A 23,127-nucleotide genomic window follows, 5' to 3' on the forward strand; every position below is an offset into this window, starting at 1 on the left:
GAACATCCAAGAGGGTGTAGAAATTTCGAGTGAGGTAGTTGATCGAAGTCTGCTGTCGTTTAGTCTCGCCAGGCTGGACGTCGTTCTCTGGGCGGGATTTAATAAAACCGTAGCTACGAAGTTCGAGCTCGCCCAAACCCGACACCAAACGCGGGTCAGCGCCGCTCGAGTCCGAATCTCAGCCGTGCCGGTGTCTGAGGGAGGGGGGGGGCGAAGGGAGGACGGGTTCATTATTCTTACTGCCGCTGGAAGTGAGACCTCTGCTGGCTGGTCGATGCACCTGCACGAGGGATGGATGGATCACGGATAGTAAGGCGTGACTTTCTGTGAGACTGGCGGGTGAAAAGAAGCGGTCTGAGCTCTCCTCGGCCAGGGTGGGGGTCTGCAGCGGAAAAGGACGTTCCATTTGGGGAAATGGACATGACTAAATTGAAAGGAAAAGGAGGAGCAGCAAGACAAACGTTGAAGTCCATGTTTGGGAAATGGACTTACCGTTTGATTCAGTTGTTTCTGATTCGTTTCATCAGGTCTCGAGCTATACAGTGTGTAACTGCACCATTCGGGCGCGCCCGACCCCGACACGAAACGTTCCAACGTACGGTCTAACGTGCTGGGTCAGCGCCGCTCGAGTTCGAATCTTAGCTGTGCCTGAGGGAGGGCGGCGGAAAGGGGTTCTCATTGCTGCTGGAAGTGAGACCTCTGCTGGCTGGTCGATGCACCTGCACGAGGGATGGATGAATCACGGATAGTAATGCCTGACTCTCTGTACGCGATACGGCTCTCTGTGAGACTGGCGGGTGAAAAGAAGCGGCCCGCGACCGAGCACGTGACTTCTGGGAGGAAGGTCCAACTGGGGAAATGGATACGACTAAATTGGGAGGACAAGGGGGAGCAGCAAGACAACCGGTGTAGTCCCAGACGGCTTCCTGCGAGCTATACAGTGTGTAACTACTGCCACACAGCTCACTAATCAGACGCACTACTCGGTACAGCAGCGTACGATTTGGGACACAGCCGCCCGGCCCAGCGAGACTAAATTGAATTAGGATTGCGACGCGATCGAGCTGTAAAAGTCGTTAAACATTCGTTTCCGGAGGCCAGAGATTCGTAAGAGCACTTACAACACAACGTCAGAACACGACAACGTAGAAACTTGTGCTATAATCACATTAATCACATGGTTCAGGATTCATAACATTTATCAACCGTCCGTTTATTTCCTGATCCGCTTCCATCCGATCAGCACTTGCGTAAACCCCCAACGTAGAAAACGATATTTTACACCCTAAAACGTCACGTCAACCCCGTTAATCTAACACGAAAGGTCAAAACGTTTACATATACTCACGAGGGGCGTGAACACTACACCACACCACACCAAAAGTATGTGGACACCCCTTCTACTGATCGTACCACACTGATTCTTCTTTGGATTGAACTGGAACGTTGTCGTGAGCCCAAATCCCCACAGACGCACTCCGAAATCTTGATGAAACTCAGACTAAATGGCATACACGTCCCTCACAGGTGTACGTAAACTTTTGACATCAACGGTCTCTCTCATTTACATTCCATACACACATCACATGACACCGTATCAGGGGTGTAACGATCAGCCATAACATTAAAACCACCTCCTCGTTTCTACACTCACTGTCCATGTTATCAGCTCCACTTACCATATAGAAGCACTTTGTAGTTCTACAATTACTGACTGTAGTCCATCTGTTTCTCTACATGCTTTGTTACCCCCCTTTCATGCTGTTCTTCAATGGTCAGGACCCCCACAGAGCAGGTATTATTTACGTGGTGGATCATTCTCAGCACTGCAGTGACACCTCACTGTCACTGCTGGACTGAGAATAGTCCACCAACCGAAAACATCCAGCCGACAGCGCCCCGTGGGCAGCGTCCTGTGACCACCGATGAAGGTCTAGAAGATGACCGACTCAAACAGCAGCAATAGATGAGCGATCGTCTCTGACTTTACGTCTACTAGGTAGGAGTGTCTAATAGAGTGGACAGTGAGTGGACACGGTATTTAAAAACTCCAGCAGCGCTGCTGTGTCTGATCCACTCATACCAGCACAACACACACTAACACACCACCACCATGCCAGTGTCACCGCAGTGCTGAGAATCATCCACCACCTCATCATTTCACTCTGTGGTGAAAGCGGGGTAAAAAGGTATGTAGAGAAACAGATGGACTACAGTCAGTAATTGTAGTACTACAAAGTGCTTCTATATGGTAAGTGGAGCTGATGAAATGGACAGTGAGTGTAGAAACAAGGAGGTGGTTTTAATGTTATGGCTGATCGGTGTATAACCAATTTTAATTATTTAACTTATTAAAATTCTGTTTTAATTTTAATATCTTCAGATCAGCAGCACATCAAACCTCGGGATGAACGATCCACAATAGCCAAAAGAACGAGAATCGCTGATAAAGATTAAAGGACCGTTCGAGCATTCGATCAGCTTTTCGTTTTATCTCGAGCGATTTTGTTTGACACTCGTGCTGAACTCTGGCCGGCTGAATTCATGAAATTTATGAATTAATTAAAGAAAATAGCTGCTAAACGATACACAGCTTTGGCTGTCTAATGATTTTAGGATTTTTCCACCCCTGTATTCCGTCAAATTCCTTTTTATATCTTACAGCGAGCACACCGTACGCCAAAGAACCCCTCACGACCCCGCGGTGCTCAGCGGTACACAGTTCTAAAGACAAAAAAACAACCTTAAATTACCCTTTAATGCTTTAAAGATTTTACCCTTAAAAACTGTACAGTCTGAATCAACACATAGCAAAACGAGCAGATTAAACCGCGTCCCGAAGTCACGCAGCAGAAGAAATAAAACCCAGGACGAAATCAGTAGCTTAAGGACCCTAAAAGCGTCTGAATTAAAATAGTAAAATTAAATAAACGCTTTGGCCTGGTCAGTCTGCAGCACGGATTTATGCGAGACGTTGAAGTAATATCTGCTCAAGCGAACCGACGCGCTCCTCACCGCGCCGCGCCGCTAAACTGTAACGATCACGGCTCACCACAAGCGTAAAAATAAAAGGCATTCTTAAAAACAGTCACCCAACGATCTTTACAGACCTCGGACCAGTTCACGCGGACGCAGCTCCTGTAGCTGGAGTCCGACACCACATCGAGTTCCCCGAAAACCCCCCAAAAAAAAAAAACGTGACCAAAGTAACACTGGTTCGGTGTGAAAACCTCCCCGTTAATCCTCTCCCCCCCCCCCGACCGAAAAAATAAAACTACAGCGAGTCTGAAACGGATGCGTTGGGTCGCCGATCCCGAAAGAGGAAGGACAGGAGAACGGGGAGGGTGGGGGCGATGGTCAACTGCGATGGCCCGGCGGCCGCGCGGAGGGGTGGGGGTGGGTAGGGTGGGTGGGGATTGGGGTGGGCGACGAAGCCTCCGGGTCGCTCTCCGTCTCCGTGGACGGCGCTGCGACCGCGGACATGGGGGAGGTGAAGGACGAAAGGTCGTGCTGGGGCTCGCCGGTCACTGCTGCACCTGAGCTGTGGGGCACAAGGACAACGAAACAACATCAGATCAAATTCAAGCGGGTTTTTCAAGCAGTGTTAAACACTTTAATGGTCTCACCAAGGAAAATAATGTTTAGATGTTGGATTTTTTTGGGACTATACCAACAACAAACAAGTAAAATATTGTTACCAGTGTACACAGTATTTTTAATAAGCCTCTACCAAACAGTGGAGACTTTTATGGATGATTTATCAGCTTCTAGCTATACTCAGTATTTCTGAGTTTAACACACATGGCCCAAACCCAAGTATTTAGTTAAGCAATAGAACACCAGAGGTCGTGTGTTATCGTGAATAACATCACGGCTGTGATTCGGTCGCGGGCACGAGCCGAAGGCGAGTACAGTAGATCATCAGAGCCGTGACGTTATTCGCGATAACACACGACCTCGAGTGTTCTATTGCTTTTATACGACAGTTTTTACAAAATAAAGAAAGAAAATAAATCAAAGAAGCCCTGAATTTCATATTAAATATGCTTTAATATTGACAATACCTTCCGCCAAAAAGTAGTTCCACAACCAATATAAAGTTTAACACGACAAAGCAGACATCCCAAGTTGCAAAAACTCATTTCAGGGAGGTAAGAACAAGAAGAAAAAGTCAAAAAAAAAGAAACCAAAAACCTCTCGCACACACCAAAGGATTATGGGTGATAACAGAACTCTTAGGAGCTGCTAACTGTTCGCGTTACAAACACATTAATGTTCCCTACACAGTGCACTAGATTGTGTATCGGATAACGCATTCATGTTCCCTACATAGTGCACTAGACAATATATTAGACAATTGATTTATGTTCCCTACATAGTGCACTAGATAGTGAATTAGACAATTGGTTATGTTCCCTACACAGTGCGCTAGATTGTGTATCAGATAACGGATTTAAAACGCGATCGGGGATAAAGTCGGTGTCGCCTGCGTGCGCGTTTGTGTGCATGAAGCTCGTCGTTACTGGCGACGCGTCAGCGGAGTAATACAGTTGTGGTGTGAAAAGGCCGTGCTGTTATCACCAATATCAGCACAGTTAGAACCCTTCTCAACCAATCAGATTGTAAGGTCGGAACTAACTGTTGTATAAACACAAATTAAGCTCAACCATTTACGTTTTCGGCATTTAGTAGACGCTTTTATCCAAAACGACTTACAGTTGTGGCCGTATACAATCTGAGCGGCAACCTGGCAGTGGTGAGGCTTGAACCGGCAACCTTCTGATTACAGGACCAGTACCTTAACCACTAGGCTACAGCTGCCCTAAAGCAGACCATTAAAGGGGTTAAGAACCAAAAAGAAGCTGACTGGGCTGGGGGCGCGCAGTTCGTTAGCCCACCAGTGTGTACACCGAGGTTTGAGACCCACAGAATTGGTTGTTAGTTCCAATCTCGGTTACCAGAGTCGTGTTTTTAGATGCCTTACACTTCCACATCTTGGACATTTTGACTAGGCGATTGCTGACTGAATTGCCGTAGGATTGCTAGGACGTCTCATGGTGCAGATTAACCAGTGAACGTGAGGCGCTTGACCGCTGCACGAATGAAAAACGTTAAACTGCTAAACACAAACAACGAAGTTTGAATTTCACAGCGAATTGCAGTGCCCGAGCCAGACACTAGGAGTCGCTGTCGCAGCAGCAATGACTCTGCGTCTGCCGATCGTTGCCAATTTCTAGCGCTTCTTGAAATGATCGGGACATTTCCAGGGGAATATTTTGACACGTACAGAAGATGAAGGTGAAACTTACCTAGTGAGGCTAGCTGACCCCGGATCACACCGTTCTTCGAGCGCTCCTCCCAGTCCAGCACCTCCTTGTGTATCAGTTCTGTTTAAAAACGACAAGGGTTCAGATCAGAGTGAGATAAGACAATGTGTACGTCCTGAGGTGGCTGATACGAGAGGGTTAAGGTCCTTGCTCAAAGGCTCTACCCCAGGGGTGTCAAACTCACGGCCCGCGGGCCAGATCCGGCCCGCCGCGTCATTTGATCCGGCCCGCGAGAGCTTAAACGACTTTGTGATGGTTCGAGTCGTTACAGAGACGCGCTTATAATTGAATGCGCTCCTGCGCCTTTAAGAGACAACGCGACATCGTAGTCATGGCAACTAACTTTAACCTTCGCTAAGAAGCCATGTGACTTTTACGGCAAGAGAACGCGGGGTAGCGTAGTCAGTAACGTAAACAATAATAAATAAATACAAATAATTATATTGCAGTATAATACAGAAGCATCGTCTGTAAGTCGTGGCGTTTATATTCTCAGTTGTTAGTAAATGTTTAGTGAGTATATCACAGCGTTTTAGTTACAAATTTACCGTAATTAAATACTGTCGTTACGTTACTATAGCAATTAGTATCTTTACACACAATTTTAACTCGTTATTTTACGTTTGGTTAAATCTCATATTGTACCAGATGTAACACTTGACTACAGCTGTGTGCTTTTACTGTATTAAGTTCTTTATTGTTTTTATTGTTTGTATTTTTACTTCATTTTGATGCACACAGTGTATCACACAGCTGGGAAGCAAATAAACCGACTGTATTCTGAAGGGAGCTGTCTGTCTGTCTGTCTGTCTGTCTGTCTAGCTGAGAAAGGGGGATAAACTATTAGTGAGGGCAGAATGATTGTCTTAAAAATACACTGTAAAATCCTAAACAAACTGCATCTCTCAAAATGCAGGCTGATTTTGTGACCTACAAAGTGACACATCCCGCCAGTAGATGATGTTACACATATTTACACATGATCCTAAAATGTACAAGAAGATAATTAAGAAAATTAAGCATGAGGAGGAAATGTAATGAAAGTGAAAACAAGTTTGTGCTTCAGGAAGAGAAAGCGGTGCGTCTCTTGTGTTATGAGGCCGTGTCTGTGGTAAAGGAGGACGATATAAATGCAGAATTCAGCCTCCAAGAAAAACAGCAATGTGACTGCAATCACAGCAGGATACGTTACAATCGGCCCTTCGAGGGCCACCATAATGCTGATGTGGCCCTCGGTGAAAATGAGTTTGACACCCCTGGTCTACCCACTAGACTGTGACCTCATACATATCTGCACAATTATATACTCATTAAGACCCAATGCATAGTTATTTATTTTACATATCTATATTATTATTACTACTATGCACACCTAGCTATTCCCCTTCGTATGCTTATTACTATTATGTATATACTGCTATGTTTTTAGATCTAATACCATATATGTACTGATGTTTGCACTTCTGGTAGATGCTAAGTGCATTTCTTTGCCTTGTTCTTGTACTGAGCAATGACGATGTTGAATCTATTCTATTCCTTTTCCTTGGATATGTTTAAAATGTCAGACACGGGCTACTGTATTTGCTGGGCGACCGGAACTCAAGAGTCGAGCCTTAACTAGCACTCTGGGCTGGTTATTCTTTTACCAGGACAGTGATCTGATCCGATCCGATCCTCTCACCCGAGTTCTGAAACCAAGAAACATTTCAATAGCGGCAGGTACTTGTGTAATAATAAGATCCAGCACCTTTCCACTCGTCCACGGTGTGTTCCCTCTCGTCCAGCTGCTTGTCAGTGATCAGCGGTGGTGGCTGGAACGGAAATCCAAAAAATGAAAAATAAATAAAATGGGGATTCAATGGGGATTCAATAATAAATTGGGGGTCAGGTCTCATAAATGCCATTCAGACTCTCCCAAACACACAAACACACTTTAAATAGGACGTGCAACAAGCTCATGGTCCGGTGTCCACATACTTTGGGCCGCACTGATGCCGACACTAATACCGCCCACCTATTATCAGGTCAGGAATGGCCCTATTGGTGAAATATTATCTGTGTGATCTCTCTACTGTACATAGACACAATTCCCATCATCCTACACTCCAGAGAAGAGGGCGTGTCTAAATTCTTAGATCCGTCTAAATGCGCCTTCATTCTAAGTGATGATCTGACTGAATGACGAGGGAGCGTCCGACGCCTCCTCAGCGCTGAAGATCAATCCCAGCATTCAGTGCGGCACGACTTCGATGGACGAATATAATGCGGAGCAACCAACGGAGTTCCTTTCAAATGTAAATAAATTCTCGTTGATGTTTAATCTGTATAAAGGTGTGATTATACGAGTGTGGTTTATTTGTAAATTGGGGCGTCAGGGACGGTTTAAGCGTCTTCAGTACACGGAGGGAGGCGTTAGCTGGCGTGCTAGCGGTTTGAGCGGCCTCAGGCTAACTGTGTTAGCTTAGTAAGCTAAAACTCTGTCGCTGTCTAAGTAGTGCGTCTAAATAATCTGATTATGAGCTCCAGGTCTTATTAGAATCCTCTCTACTGAGGCAGCTGATCAGGTAGATCAGGTAGGTTTTCACACTGACCCATTAAGCTTCCCTTTTCACAGGTGGATGGTAAATGTAAATGTGCAAACAGCTGGGTACAGTCTGTAATTGTATACCTACGAAGAGCATCCATATGGCAGACAAAAATGGAGTGTACCTAATAAAGTGGACAGTGTGTGTGTGCATTTTGGTAGTGTGTAGCCTGATTAAAAGAAACGCCTACCGCTTCGACTTCGCTCGGGTCGAACCACACGTTGATGTAGGGGTGCTGGAGCGCCTCGTCCACCGAGATCCGCTTGGATGCGTCTATCACCAGCATTTTGGACAGAAGGTCTCGAGCCTGGCTCGCTGCAAGTGAAAACACATGGTTTTACAACTTAAAGATGGGACAGAAGCCAGCAGTCACTTTAGAAGAGTTGCGGGATGAGCTGAAAACAGCAGGAACAACAGTCACACAAATAATAATAAAAAATGTAGAATGCAGTATATACTGAGTGTAGTATGTACTATGCAGTATATACTAAGTGCAATATGTAGTATGCAGAACATACTGAGTGTAGTATGTAGTATATACTAAGTGAAGTATGTAGTATGCAGTATATACTGAGTGCAGCATGTAGTATGTAGTATGTACTGAGTGCAGCATGTAGTATGCAGTATATACTAAGTGAAGTATGTAGTATGTAATATATGCTGAGTGCAGTATGTAGTATATACTGAGAACAGTATGTAGTATGCAGTATATACTGAGAACAGTATGTAGTATATCCTGAGTGCAGTATGTAGTATGTAATATGTACTGAGTGCAGTATGTAGTATGTAATATGTACTGAGTGCAGTATGTAGTATGTAATATGTACTGAGTGCAGTATGCAGTATATACTGAGAACAGTATGTAGTATGCAGTATATACTGAGTGCAGTATGTAGTATGTAATATGTACTGAGTGCAGTATGCAGTATATACTGAGAACAGTATGTAGTATGCAGTATATACTGAGTGCAGTATGTAGTATGTAATATGTACTGAGTGCGGTATGCAGTATGCAGTATATACTGAGAACAGTATGTAGTATGCAGTATATACTGAGTGCAGCATGTAGTATGCAGTATGTACTGAGTGCAGCATGTAGTATGCAGTATATACTAAGTGAAGTATGTAGTATGTAATATATGCTGAGTGCAGTATGTAGTATATACTGAGAAGAGTATGTAGTATGCAGTATATACTGAGAACAGTATGTAGTATGCAGTATATACTGAGAACAGTATGTAGTATATCCTGAGTGCAGTATGTAGTATGTAATATGTACTGAGTGCAGTATGTAGTATGTAATATGTACTGAGTGCAGTATGCAGTATATACTGAGAACAGTATGTAGTATGCAGTATATACTGAGTGCAGTATGTAGTATGTAATATGTACTGAGTGCAGTATGCAGTATATACTGAGAACAGTATGTAGTATGCAGTATATACTGAGAACAGTATGTAGTATATCCTGAGTGCAGTATGTAGTATATACTGAGAACAGTATGTAGTATGCAGTATATACTGAGAACAGTATGTAGTATATCCTGAGTGCAGTATGTAGTATGTAATATGTACTGAGTGCAGTATGCAGTATATCCTGAGTGCAGTATGTAGTATATACTGAGAACAGTATGTAGTATGCAGTATATACTGAGAACAGTATGTAGTATATCCTGAGTGCAGTATGTAGTATGTAATATGTACTGAGTGCAGTATGTAGTATGTAATATGTACTGAGTGCAGTATGTAGTATATACTGAGAACAGTATGTAGTATGCAGTATATACTGAGTGCAGTATGTAGTATGTAATATGTACTGAGTGCAGTATGCAGTATATACTGAGAACAGTATGTAGTATGCAGTATATACTGAGTGCAGTATGTAGTATGTAATATGTACTGAGTGCGGTATGCAGTATGCAGTATATACTGAGAACAGTATGTAGTATGCAGTATATACTGAGTGCAGTATGTAGTATGTAATATGTACTGAGTGCGGTATGCAGTATGCAGTATATACTGAGAACAGTATGTAGTATGCAGTATATACTGAGTGCAGTATGTAGTATGTAATATGTACTGAGTGCGGTATGCAGTATGCAGTATATACTGAGAACAGTATGTAGTATGCAGTATATACTGAGAACAGTATGTAGTATATCCTGAGTGCAGTATGTAGTATGTACTGAGTGCAGTATGTAGTATGTAATATGTACTGAGTGCAGTATGTAGTATGTAATATGTACTGAGTGCAGTATGCAGTATATACTGAGAACAGTATGTAGTATGTAGTATATACTGAGAACAGTATGTAGTATGCAGTATATACTGAGAACAGTATGTAATATATCCTGAGTGCAGTATGTAGTATATACTGAGAACAGTATGTAATATATCCTGAGTGCAGTATGTAGTATATACTGAGAACAGTATGTAATATATCCTGAGTGCAGTATGTAGTATATACTGAGAACAGTATGTAATATATCCTGAGTGCAGTATGTAGTATATACTGAGAACAGTATGTAATATATCCTGAGTGCAGTATGTAGTATATACTGAGAACAGTATGTAATATATCCTGAGTGCAGTATGTAGTATATACTGAGAACAGTATGTAATATATCCTGAGTGCAGTATGTAGTATATACTGAGAACAGTATGTAATATATCCTGAGTGCAGTATGTAGTATATACTGAGAACAGTATGTAATATATCCTGAGTGCAGTATGTAGTATATACTGAGAACAGTATGTAGTATATACTAAGTGAAGTATGTAGTATGTAATATATGCTGAGTGCAGTATGTAGTATGTAATATGTACTGAGTGCAGTATGCAGTATATACTGAGAACAGTATGTAATATATACTGAGTGCAGTATGCAGTATATACTGAGTGCAGTATGTAGTATGCAGTATGTAGTAGGCACAGTGCTGCATTTGTGGTGTCTGAAGGTTTATTATCGTAGTGCATGCTGGGAAAGAAAGCTGTTCGATTCTCACCCTTGAGTTTGTTGTGCTCAGAGTCAGCAGGGAAGAGGACGTCCGGGAAGAGCTTCTCGAAACTGTAGCCTGTGTATCGGGGTCTGTTCTCCACGTACGTCCTGACCGACTGGTTCAGCTTCATCATGAACTCCTGGGACGGCGTTCCCAGCTGCTCGATCACCTTGTTCCACTGGTCGATGTCTGAAAGGCGCTCGGTTAAGGGAAGAGACGCCGGGAGGAGTCCTGCTCGGACGGGATTAGTTCTAGTTCTTTTCCTCCTCTGATTAGGAACTAGTACTATGGGGATTTATTAAAAAATGGTGCCTTTTGGGATAAATTGGGAGCCAGGACTTCTGGCCAAGCATCAGCGCTTGAAGAAGGGCCTATATGGGGCCTCTTTCCACAGGTGGGTGGTCAGTGTGATGAACAACAGCTGGGCTACAGTTAGTAATTGTATAATTATAACTGATGTCAGGTTTTTTGTCCCAGTCTTGTCATATCCAATTCCCCGATAGTATCTCCCCTCTTCTTCTGCAGACCTCCGCTCCTGACTGATATGAGCCATGACTAACACACACCCTATCCGACACGTGTGCAGGACCGACTGCTTCTTTTCACGGAGATCCGTATCGTGCACGGGAGAGTCACGCACTGATCCCTATTATTCCACGTCTCCGTGCAGCACCATCGATCAGCCAGCAGAGGGCGTAACTGCAGCGGTTATGAGCAATCCCCTCCGGCACTCCCACCATTGGACAATCCAATTATAACATAAAGGTTCCACAAGGAAGCATTCACATACAAGTTAATTTAATTATTCTTATTATTATTTTAATTATTTAATTATAATTTTTTTTCTGTGACCCTGTCCTAGATGACAATAACTAGTCTAACACACTAGCCCACCATCATCCGAGTTTGGCTCTAGAATGGCCGGGAACCCAACAGACACAATTAAGGTCGGAGGAAGTGGAAGGTAGGACGTGAAATAACCTCCTTGTTGCTGCAACAGTGACTCCTGCTGGCTGGTTAAGGCATCAGCATGACCGGAAGATGAAAGCAGAAGAAAAATCCTCTGAGGTCCTCTGTACGCCCTGGCCGACTTAATCAGTCGCAGTAATGGCAGGTAAGGACTGGTTTATAGCATTTTCTACTAGCTGTGTTCAGCTTTGGTGGCAAAAGAGTTGGGACGGAAGAAAAAAATGCAAATTTGGTTGTAAACTTTGACGTGCATTTAATTGAATGCAGGACAAATACTCGACAGTTCTTCTGCATATTAACACTCGTCATAAAGCTGATGTTTGCAACATGTTTCTAAAAAGTTGGGACAGGGACATGTTTATTAGGAACTCAGGAAAGCAACTGTTGTAGTGTGTGAACGTGTATCCCCCCCCCCATCCGTTCTGAACTGCAGTCAGGTGAGTCTAGCTAGTGCACTCTTTGACTACAAAGCCACATTATTGTAACACAAGCAGAATGTGGCTTTTACACACAGATTTACTACTATACTCATCCATACCTATGTCTGACACAGTCTATAGTCATATTCTATTATATATACATACTGTATATACACATTGTATATGTTTATAACTAAAACAATATCCTTATTTCTATATTTATTCTTATATATCTGTATATATTGTTTATAAGAATAGATACATGTACCAGAAGCACAATTTGCACATAGTGTTTTTCTGTTGCACACCATATGCTGTATAAATGCACCTTATTTACCTTATTTAATTACCTTATCTGTATTAGTTTCTCTTCTTTTGCTTGTTAAACTACTGGAGACCAATAATTTCCTTCAGGATAAATAAAGTATCTATCTACTAATAATGTTATGGACTGTAGATGGTGAAATCACTACTGAAACACATCAGTATACTAAATTATTCTTCTTAAACAACTAATAATGCTCGTTTTTGGGAACATTTGTCTATTTTCTCACGCTGCTCGTGTCCCAATCTCTCGGGAACGTCTTCCATCGTTCATCATTTGTGATAAAAGTGACACAGACAGGGAAAGTAAACACAGAAGACACAGACGAATACCACCAGAGACAAATGGAGGATGGATGAAGACCAGGTAAGGATACGATCAGTGCCTGGGAACAGCACACTGCCTCTGACCATTTCGGCCATGATGCAACCAACAGACCAGACATCAACTGAAAAAATGACATGATAACCAAATTATGAACACAAACACACACACGGTGCAAAGAAAAGCCCATGCTTAATACAGACGACGGAACGTGGACATGATGAGAGAACGCCGTAACGTTAGACAACATGCACGTCTTTCAAACTGACTTTACAGTCAAACGTTTATGGACACCCTTCCTAATTGTTCATAATTTAGTTGCTAACAGACGTATATCTATTATTTTTAATGCTCAATTATTTTTAATGCACAAAGTAAAGCAAACTCAGGTGTCTACATACTTGTGGACAAAGTGTATGCTTGCCGTTCCACCGCATTTCCGTCTCCAGGACATTACATGTATAAAATTTAACTGAAAATTAACTTCAATGTTCTGTAAAACACTTTAGAATTAAATATAAGGAGCAAAATCTGTCAGAAATCCTTTTTTCCTGCATCGTTCGGTGACTCCAGATCACGTCGACGTTTTTAATCTTTATTTTCTACCAGAAATGTAGAATAATGAGGTTAAACTCCATGTTTTAGTCACTCAGTCATATTCATCCTTCTGATAATAAACATGCTCACGGGAAGAGCATTAGTAGGTTCTCCCTCTTTTCCCGTGTATGTTTGATAATATTGTAACTCTGACTGATCAGACTCGTCTCCACATCGACATCATTCCTGTTACCTCTATTTATTCTTTATGTTAAAAAAGAACATTTTGTGATAAATCAGTAGATTTAGCCTGGTGTTCTCATGCTTTAGCATGTTCTCCATGCTGCTGTATTTCATGTATTGACTAATTCTAGGTTAAAAACGTTTTCAGTCCTGTTACTCATGCACAGCCCATCTTCCACTTAGAAACAAAAGTGCCTGAGATTCGACCCAAACACATTCTGAGTAGCGAAGTGTGTGTGTTTAGATTAAAAAGCTGTTGACCTCTCTGCGCCCATATAAATAGGGCTAGAAAAACACAATTACACTGCTTTCAAAACTAGATGTAAAGCTCACTTGACTGTGACCACCTGGACAATCATGATTCTGGAGTGTATCTGTGAGAATTTGTGGCCACGTTTGTTGAATCGAGGTTACTGTTGATCCTTAAGGCACGTCCTGATTGACCTCGCTTTGTGCACAGGGGGGCAGTGATGCAACAACAGTTTAGGGAAGGTCCTTACCTGTTTCAGGTCTGGAAGAATGTCATTTATTCTGTTGTAGTTTCTCTTAAGCAACGTTTTGAGGCGAAAACAACTAAAGTCGACGATTAAAAAAGGTGTCCATAAACTTTTGGTCATAAATTGTACATCAGCTTTTGAGTCACGTCCTGAGCATGGTTTGCTGAATAAACACGTGTCTATAATTCAGATTGCGCGCTGATGCAGCTATTTAACGAATCATAACTCGAAGCTGGACGGATGACGCCATCACAAGGATACAGTCCCTCCCCGGGAAGAGGATTTTGTGTCGGACCATTTCTGCCATGATGCAGCCCACCGCCCAAATATCCACTTAAAACGTGCAGCGTGGGGGGAAGAAGAGAAAACAACGCATGAGCAACAGGCACAAGGTCGGCCGCCGAGCGTCTCCTACGCCGGGGGTTTATTTCAACTTTGTCTTAAGCGACACGCAACGCATCAAAATGAAACACAGAACGAAATAAACCTAACGAATAAAAACGCTGGCGATCTGGTCCCACTGTGGTTCACGAGGTGAAACGTAAAGCCTCCACAAGGGGGCGCTCGTGTACAAGTTTGTGCCTCTTTAAATTTGTTTGGACTAAGCGGAATTACGCATCTTTTCACCAGCTAAGGACTGGTTTATAGCATTTTCTACTAGCTGCGTTCACCTTTGGTGGCAAAAAAGTTGGGACGGAAGAAAAAAAATGCAAATTTGATTGTACACTTTGACGTGCATTTAACTGAATGCAGTACGAATACTCGACGGTTCTTTTGCATATATACACTCGTTACAAATCTGATGTGTGTGACGTGTTCCAAATATTTTGGGACGGGGACATGTTCACCCCTGGCTTAGATCATCTGAACAACATTCAGTATTTAATTAGAAACTCAGGAAAGCAAATGATGTAGTTCGTGAACGTGTATCTCCCCCCCACAAGGTGTAACGTAAAGCCTCCACAAGGGGGCGTTCTTGTACAAGTTTATTTCGTGTTGGCGCCTGTTTAAATTTGTTTATTTAATCGCTATTATTTTTCCCTGCGACCCATTTTTGGACACCCAAACAAGACTAAACGGAATTACAAATCTTTTCTCTAAAAGCTGCCCTCGTTTCCACGTTTTTTTGTATTTTTCGATGTGACCGTGCACAGAAATCTTGCTCGCGGGATCACCGAAGTTTTTCCGCCTTTTATTACTATTTTTTCCCCCGGATAATCTTACGCTGCATTCAGAAAACACACACACGGCACCCGGGTTCGACTCTGAGAGGTGCCAGATGCAGATCTGGTTGAGAATTGCATGCAGCCTCGCACAAACTAATTTACTGCCTCTATCACAGGGCTCCTACGAACTTGGTAACACTTTACCCAGAATGCAGCTGCGTTTTGGCCTTGCAGTTGCATTCCGGTGCCTGGATTTGTCAGTTAATCTCATCAATGGGTCTTGCACCATCCCGACGACTGCTTATTTTCAAAGAGCGTCATACTGCTCGCCACAGGGCAGCTGTAGCCTAATGGTTAAGGTACTGGACCAGTAATCAGAAGGTCGCTGGTTCAAGCCCCGCCACTGCCAGGCTGCTGCTGTTGGGCCCTTGAGCAAGTTTTTTAGTGAGCTAAAACTGCGGTGACGTAAAGTAGAGCGTCTAAATAATCTGCCTTATGAGCTCCACGTGTTATTAGAACCCTCTCGACTGAGGCAGCCGATCAGGTAGGCAGTGGGAGCAGGGCGGGTCACTAGGCTTTCGGACAGACCCAGAGTTACCCGCCCCTCATGCAGGTGCCTCGACCAGCCAGCAGGGGTCGCAGCCAGGTCGTCGGCACAGCTGAGATCGGAACCCGAGAGCTCGAGGTGGAAGCGGAGGGGGATTCTCCGGGCATGCTGGGTCGGCACTTACCGTTGGCTTGGTAACCCATGCCCAGGATGACCTCGGGTGCGCGGTAGTAGCGCGTGACCACGTAGGGGGTCATCAGCAGGCCCGTGGCGGCCGTGCGAGCCAAGCCGAAGTCCAGGATCTTCAGGGTGCAGTCGGACTTCACCACGATGTTGCTCGGCTTCAGGTCCTGGATGGGCGAGAGCGGCGGGTTGGGTGATTTGAAGTCTAGCGTTATGGTAAATTCTGCACCGAACAAAGTCTCACCCTGTGTATGATGCCTGCAGCGTGTAGATGTTTGATTCCACAGAGCATCTGGTACAGCAGGTAGGAGAGTCGCTCGTGGTCCAGCTCCATCTGAATGACCTGGCACAGGTTGGCATCCATCAGCTCCATCACCAGGTAACTGCAGAGCGAGACGCAACCGTGCACAAAACGTGGGTACAGACACACCCCGTCTGCTTTGATCCACTTTCAATATACACAATACGGCGTAAAGTATGTGGACGCCACTTTGAATTACCCACCGCAAACAGGTGAACAATATCGATTGAGCGCTATGAGCCACTCTCCAAGCGATTCACTAATGATTGACTTACAGATGATTCATTAGGATTCATTACTCCCAACAGCTTATTCTTATTCTCAATCGTTCCAATTTTAAATATACACAATACGGCCAAAACTATGTGGACACTACGTCAAATAATTTCATCTAATATCACATGTTTTTGAGTCCCCAAGTGATTTACTCCTAACTGGAACACAAATGATTCATTACTATTCTGTGGAGCCGAATGTTCGATGCTTCTCTTCTATCTTTAAAAGTTCACCTGATTGAATTTTGAGCCAGTTTGCGCCTCAAATGAGACGATCTGTTTGATATGTCGTGGTAAAAGCGCCCCGGACCAGTACAGAGCGCTTATAACCAGTAATAACGTAGATAAATGTAGTTCCTGTGTGGTACTGTTAGTACATTCGGACACGTTACTCTTTATTTAGTTGAAGCTTTTTGTGGATTCAGAACCTGGAGCTGCAGAACCAGCACACGTGAAGTAAATCCAGTTAAACACGGATACACGTGGAGCTGTTAGACTGGGCTTGATGGTTATTTCACACAGTTTGTTCGTATCGTGGAACGCGGTGAGAGCGAAGCACAAAACGCTTCTCACGTCACTGAACTAAAGAAAACAAGAACTGAGACGAACACGTCACGTCTTCTCATCGCCGACAGCTGATCCACGCAGCAGCACAAATCCCCACAGATAATCTACACGCTCCACCATCATGTTACTCGTTACTTTCGTTATGTAACGCACATTGTTGACGACACAGGCTCGGTTCCCAAAAACTGGTGGAAACGCGTGTTGGTTCTCTACAACAGGGGTTTTTCAACCTGTGGGGTGCGCCCCCTTGGGGGGGGGAGGGGGTGGGATGGCAGACCGGGGGGTCGTGGCATTACGAGAGGGGCGCAAGTCGCGCTTGGCACACGAAGGGGGGGGCGCATGCCCAAAAAGGTTGAAAACCCCTGCCCTACAAAACACCCGAACAGAACCGGTTCAAGAACCAGAACCAGGGTTCTTTTGGTGGAAAAGCGCTACTGACTCACAAATGATTCATTAGGACTCATTACTGGCCTCCCAACAGCTCGTTCTTATTCTCAAGCATTTACATTTTCAACATACACAGTATGGCCAAAAGTATGTGGACGCCACTTCAAATTATTTCACCTGATTTCAGGTGTTTTAGCACCAGTCCTGAACTCAAGACCACTAAACATCACTGAGATTAAGTGCTAGTAGGAAAGTTTGGAATGCTCATGCACATTCCTCAAAGGGAACATAGAGGTTTCCCGTCTATTAGCATCCGTGACGGCCAAATCTACTCGTGTGTGTGTGAAGGAATTCTGTGCGATGTCGGGTAACTTACACGTCTTGAAACTCTTCCAGCGTCTTCTGTAGCGTGAATACATTCAGGAGTCCAATGATCTGCAGAACAACACACAAAACTGCTGCTTTGAAAGCAATCACCAAAAGTATGTGGACACTGAATTACGGCTTGCTGGACACCCCATTTAGAAACCATGTATGTTAATATACGGCTATAACAGCGTCCTCTCCTTTAGAAAGGTTTTCCTCAAGGTTTTGGAGTGCGTCAGTAGGAATTTGTGCCTCTTCAGTCAGGTTAGGCACAAACCCTCCCAAACGTGTTCAATAAATAAATAAACACAGTGCTTACGTTCTTGTGGTTGACACACTTCATGAGAACCAGCTCTCTGTAGGCCCGCTTGGCATGGGTCTGGTTCTGAAAGGGTCGACTGAGCTTCTTAATCGCCACGTTCCTCTCCAGGATGTGGTCGTACGCCGAGCTGTAAGACGAGAGAGCGATCGCAGTGACTGTCAGGGGCGCTCGTTGGAGCGCTTCACGTATCCGAATCGAGAATCCGAATCGAGACTCACCACACGATGCCTTGCGCCCCGGAGCCGATGGGTCTCAGGTTCTGGTAGCGCTTCAGGACGGTGAACGTCGAATCTCCCACGTCTATGCTGTAGTACTCCTTCTCACGCTTGTTCCGGTTCATGGTGATGTGCGTCGGAACGGTGAGCTGAGCATTCAAGAGAGACTCGCGACGCCGGATCTGAAAGGGAACAGGGCGTGTCTAAATACTTAGAGCCCTTAAAATGCTCCTAATTCTGAGTGATGATCCGACTGAATGACGAGGGAGCGCCCGACGCCTCGTCAGCGCTGAAGGCAATCCCAGCATTCAGTGCGGGGTTGTATTTATTTGTATAAAGGTTCACAAGTGTCGTTTATTTGTAAACTGGGGCTCGTCGGGGACAGTTCATTTTTTTTAATGCATTTTCTCCCTTTTAACGCGTCCAATTGCCCGATTGCGTCACGCGTCCTCTCCACCAATGCCGATCCCCGCTCTGATCGAGGAGAACGGAGCTAACCCACGCCCGCTCCGACACGTGGGCAGCAGCCGTATGCATCTCGTCACCTACACTTTGACGAGTGCAGTGCAGATCAGCGTTGTGTACGGAGAGACACACCCTGACAGCACTCTTTTCTCATCTCTGCGCAGGCGGCATCAATCAGCCAGCAGAGGTCGTAATTGCACCAGTCATGAGAGAGAGTCCCTATCCGGCTTAGTCCCGCCCATCTGAACAACAGGCCAATCGTTGTTCATGTGGCCGCTCAGCCTCAGCCGGCAGGCAGAGCTGAGATTCGATACGACGTATTCCAGATCCCAGCTCTGGTTGCAGCGTGTGTTTTTACCGCTGCGCCGCCTGAGCGGCGTCAGGGACAGTTTAAGCGTTTCACAGTACGCGAAGGGAGACGATCAGCTTAGTAAACTGAGACTGTGGTGACGTAATCTCTGTCTAAGTAGAGCATCTAAATAATCTGCCTCATGAGTTCGATGTCTGATTAGAATCCCGCAGGGCGGGTCACTAGGTTTTCAGTTCACGAACAGCCATCTAGAACATCTGAAATGCAAACAAAATCCAACGAACGTGAAAAATCACGACCAAGAAGAGGTTTGGAATCAATCAGTGTCGTGATGAAAAGCTTGCTGGACCGTGGACGACTCCACCTGCATCTCAGCACCAGTGACGAATATATGGTCCACTTTCTGAGATCTGTACAAAGCCCACTAACACTCAAACAACCTGTCCCTATTTATATGGGCACAGGCAAGTTAGAGAAGTCCAGTTTCATGTTCAATGCATCGGCCCAGAGAAGCTGTTTATAAAACACCTCTGGCTTATCTAGATCCTATTTTACATCATTAAAGACATTAACTTTTGGGATGAGGGTGCAAAAACTCATCATATTTGTGCAAAAACTCATCATATTAGGGTTTCTGCTTTTCCTTTCTGACTGACGTATTAGAAGTTTCTTGGCATTTCAGATTTTGCCTTTAAGTTTACAGCTGAACCAAAGATGAACACCAAATTAATGAGATACAGCATATATACAGCGATCAGCCATAACATTATAACCACCTTCTTGTTTCTACACTCACTGTCCATTTTATCAGCTCCACTTACCATATAGAAGCACTTTGTAGTTCTACAATTACTGACTGTAGTCCAGCTGTTTCTCTACATGCTTTGTTACCCCCCTTTCATGCTGTTCTTCAATGGTCAGGACCCCCACAGAGCAGGTATTATTTAGGTGGTGGATGATTCTCAGCACTGCAGTGACACTGACATGGTGGTGGTGTGTTAGTGTGTGTTGTGCTGGTATGAGTGGATCAGACACAGCAGCGCTGCTGGAGTTTTTAAATACCGTGTCCACTCACTGTCCATTTCTACCTAGTCGGTCCACCTTGTAGATGTAAAGTCAGAGACGATCGCTCATCTATTGCTGCTGTTTGAGTCGCTCATCTTCTGGACCTTCATCAGCGGTCACAGGTCGCCGCCCACGGGGCGCTGTTGACTAGATATTTTTTTTGGTTGGTGGACTATTCTCAGTCCAGCAGTGACAGTGAGGTGTTCAAAAACTCCAGCAGCACCCATACCAGTACAACACACACTAACACACCAGCACCATGTCAGTGTCACCGCAGTGCTGAGAATCATCCACCACCTAAATAATACCTGCTCTGTGGTGGTCCTGACCATTGAAGAACAGCATGAAAGGGGGGTAACAAAGCATGTAGAGAAACAGATGGACTACAGTCAGTAATTGTAGAACTACAAAGTGCTTCTATATGGTAAGTGGAGCTGATAAAATGGACAGTGAGTGTAGAAACAAGGAGGTGGTTTTAATGTTATGGCTGATCGGTGTAGCTATATATTGTCCATGTGAATTTTTTCATTCATTGTAGTAAATGGCTGCAGAAATCACTGAAATTAAGGCTTTAAGATATTTAAACTTCAACTAATGTTAATTTTAAATAAAGATAAATAATGTTACACCGATTGACAGAATGAACATACAGTACTAGTTAGTGTTAGATATGTAAACAAGTATGGGCAAGTTGAGGCTAACAGATCTGTCAATGAACACCAAACCAATAATTTAATAATTCCCAAAGTATATATTAGCAGAAATACGTGAAATTAGAATGTTAAACAAACAATAACTTTAATGAAGTAAATAAAAACACATTCTGACATTCACTTCCTAGCCTGCTTTAGCTAATAGCGCTAGGGTTCAATTCCAAACGGCTCCCACATTAACCGAAGTGCACTAGACAGGGTGCACTAGCCACCTCACAACAATTTAAGTAGCGCGCGGAGCAAGTGTATACGGAGTTATTTGGGACACAGCCCGTGCACTGCAATCAAACCGTACTCCCGAAGCCTAATACCCTTCTACCCGACCAACAAAAACAGGCGCTCTTAACCTGATGTTTACTCACACAACACACCTTGTTGTACTGACTACACGTACCAGAATCCGATTCTTTATGGTTCAGGGCGAGAAAAAGCCCGAATCGTTTCTAATTCCAGTTGTTTTCCGCTTTAAACCGCAAACCCTGGAAGCCGTCGCGTTTCCTTTCTCCTGGCAGGCCAGGATCTGAAACCTGCGTAGTACGTCACGCAGTCCTGGCGTTGCCGTGACGTAGGCAGTTTCTGCGCTTCCGTGTAGAAAGCGTGGACGCCACACGTCCAAAAGTATGTGGACACCCGAAAACGAGTGTTTATTTACAGGGAGTAACAGCTCTTACTTACTCACAGTTTTACCTAGAACATGTTGGTCAGACATCTGACACTCAATCCATGTTTCAATTTACCCAAAGGTGTTTAACAGGGTTAAATTCAGGGCTCTGTTTAGACCAAGGAGTTTATATACACCACGCTAGGGTGTCCATACGTCCAGTTTTTGTTTCATCTGACTGCCCACAGTCCTGCGCAATGCCTGGATAGACACAAACCGGATGCTAATCACAATCATAATTAATTTGCCTGATTTTAGCTTATGAACACATCATAAGAAACGTATTTGATTTCATATTTGATAGGTTTAAAGCCGCCACTTTCCGTGAGCACGTCCACCACTTTATTGTGTAACGTTCAGGCCTGAAATGCTGGTTCATTACTAAGTTTTAATAACCGTTCACACTGTCGACACACCAAAACCAAAAACAGGGTCCAGCTCTGAGTGTCGCTCAGCACCCGACTCATTTAGAAGATTCAGGAAAGATGAATTTCAGGATTTTTGTACTAAAACTTTTTGATGTTCTCCTATTTAGGGTCTGGTGCCCTACTTTTTGACGTCTGATGCCCTCCCTTTTTGGGGTCTGATGCCCTACTTTTTGACGTCTGATGCCCTCCCTTTTTGGGGTCCTATGTTCTCCTGTTTGGGGTCCTATGTCCTTCTTTTTAAGGTCTGATTCCCTCCTATTTAGTGTCTGATGTTCTTTTGGGGGTCTGATGTCCTCCTTTTAGGGGTCTGATCCTCTTTTTGGGGTCTGATGTCCTCCTTTTAGGGGTCTGATCCCCTTTTTGGGGTCTGATGTCTTTCTTTTTGGGGTCTGATGTCCTTCTTTTGAGGTCTGATGTTCCTCCTTTTTGGGGTCTGGTGTCCTCTTTTTTGGGGTCTGATGTTCCTCCTTTTTGGGGTCTGATGTCCCCCTTTTTAAGGTCCGATGTCCTTTTTGGGGTCTGATGTTCCTCCTGTTTGGGGTCTGATGTCCTTCTTTTTGGGGTCTGATGTTCCTCCTGTTTGAGGTCTGATGTCCTTCTTTTTGGAGTCTGATGTTCTTTTTTTTTTAGTCTGATCATCTTCTTTTTGGGGTCTGATATCCTCCTATTTAGGCTCCGATGTTCCTCCTTTTTGGGGTCTGATGTTCTTCCTTTTTGGGGTCTGATGTCCTCCTTTTTTGGGGTCTGATGTCCTCCTTTTTTGGGGTCTGATGTCCTCCTTTTTTGGGGTCTGATGTCCTCCTTTTTTGGGGTCTGATGTCCTCCTTTTTAAGGATCGTTGTCCTTCTTTTTGACATGACGTCTATTACATACAGGAATATATTTGTTGCCTAAAAGGACATCAGACCCCAAAAGGACAACAGACCCCACAA

General features: G+C 44.1%; 1 protein-coding gene across 2 annotated transcripts; it reads right to left on the reverse strand.

The window, feature by feature from the left end:
* Positions 1-2,740: 2,740 nt before the first annotated feature.
* On the reverse strand, positions 2,741-21,609 carry mapk8b (mitogen-activated protein kinase 8b). Of its 2 annotated transcripts, none has more exons than XM_063003313.1 (12): positions 21,501-21,609; positions 18,557-18,735; positions 18,336-18,465; positions 18,027-18,085; positions 16,365-16,503; positions 16,122-16,287; positions 13,000-13,071; positions 10,917-11,099; positions 8,103-8,227; positions 7,075-7,138; positions 5,310-5,387; positions 2,741-3,536 (listed from the first exon to the last, which is right to left on the reverse strand). In XM_063003313.1, the coding sequence occupies exons 2-12, from the start codon at positions 18,676-18,678 to the stop codon at positions 3,358-3,360; spliced, it is 1,317 nt and encodes a 438-aa protein (XP_062859383.1). In that variant the 5' UTR covers positions 18,679-18,735; positions 21,501-21,609; the 3' UTR covers positions 2,741-3,357. The 2 variants fall into 2 exon arrangements, with proteins under 2 accessions (XP_062859383.1, XP_062859382.1); XM_063003312.1 differs by having other exon boundaries at positions 2,741-3,541.
* Positions 21,610-23,127: the final 1,518 nt, after the last annotated feature.

The sequence above is a fragment of the Trichomycterus rosablanca genome, chromosome 10 (genome assembly GCF_030014385.1).
Source record: "Trichomycterus rosablanca isolate fTriRos1 chromosome 10, fTriRos1.hap1, whole genome shotgun sequence".
Classification (NCBI taxonomy): domain Eukaryota; kingdom Metazoa; phylum Chordata; class Actinopteri; order Siluriformes; family Trichomycteridae; genus Trichomycterus; species Trichomycterus rosablanca.

What these genes read in the sequence shown, in the direction of transcription:
- mapk8b (XM_063003313.1), bottom strand. Translation starts at nt 18,678, where the DNA reads ATGAACCGGAACAAGCGTGAGAAGGAGTACTACAGCATAGACGTGGGA. An exon ending in CTGCAGGCATCATACACAGG is followed by an intron (nt 16,288 to 16,364) that starts GTGAGACTTTGT and finishes TCGCCCATCCAG; the next exon opens with GACCTGAAGCCGAGCAACAT. An exon ending in CACCGTGGACGAGTGGAAAG is followed by an intron (nt 5,388 to 7,074) that starts GTGCTGGATCTT and finishes GTTTTTAAACAG; the next exon opens with AACTGATACACAAGGAGGTG.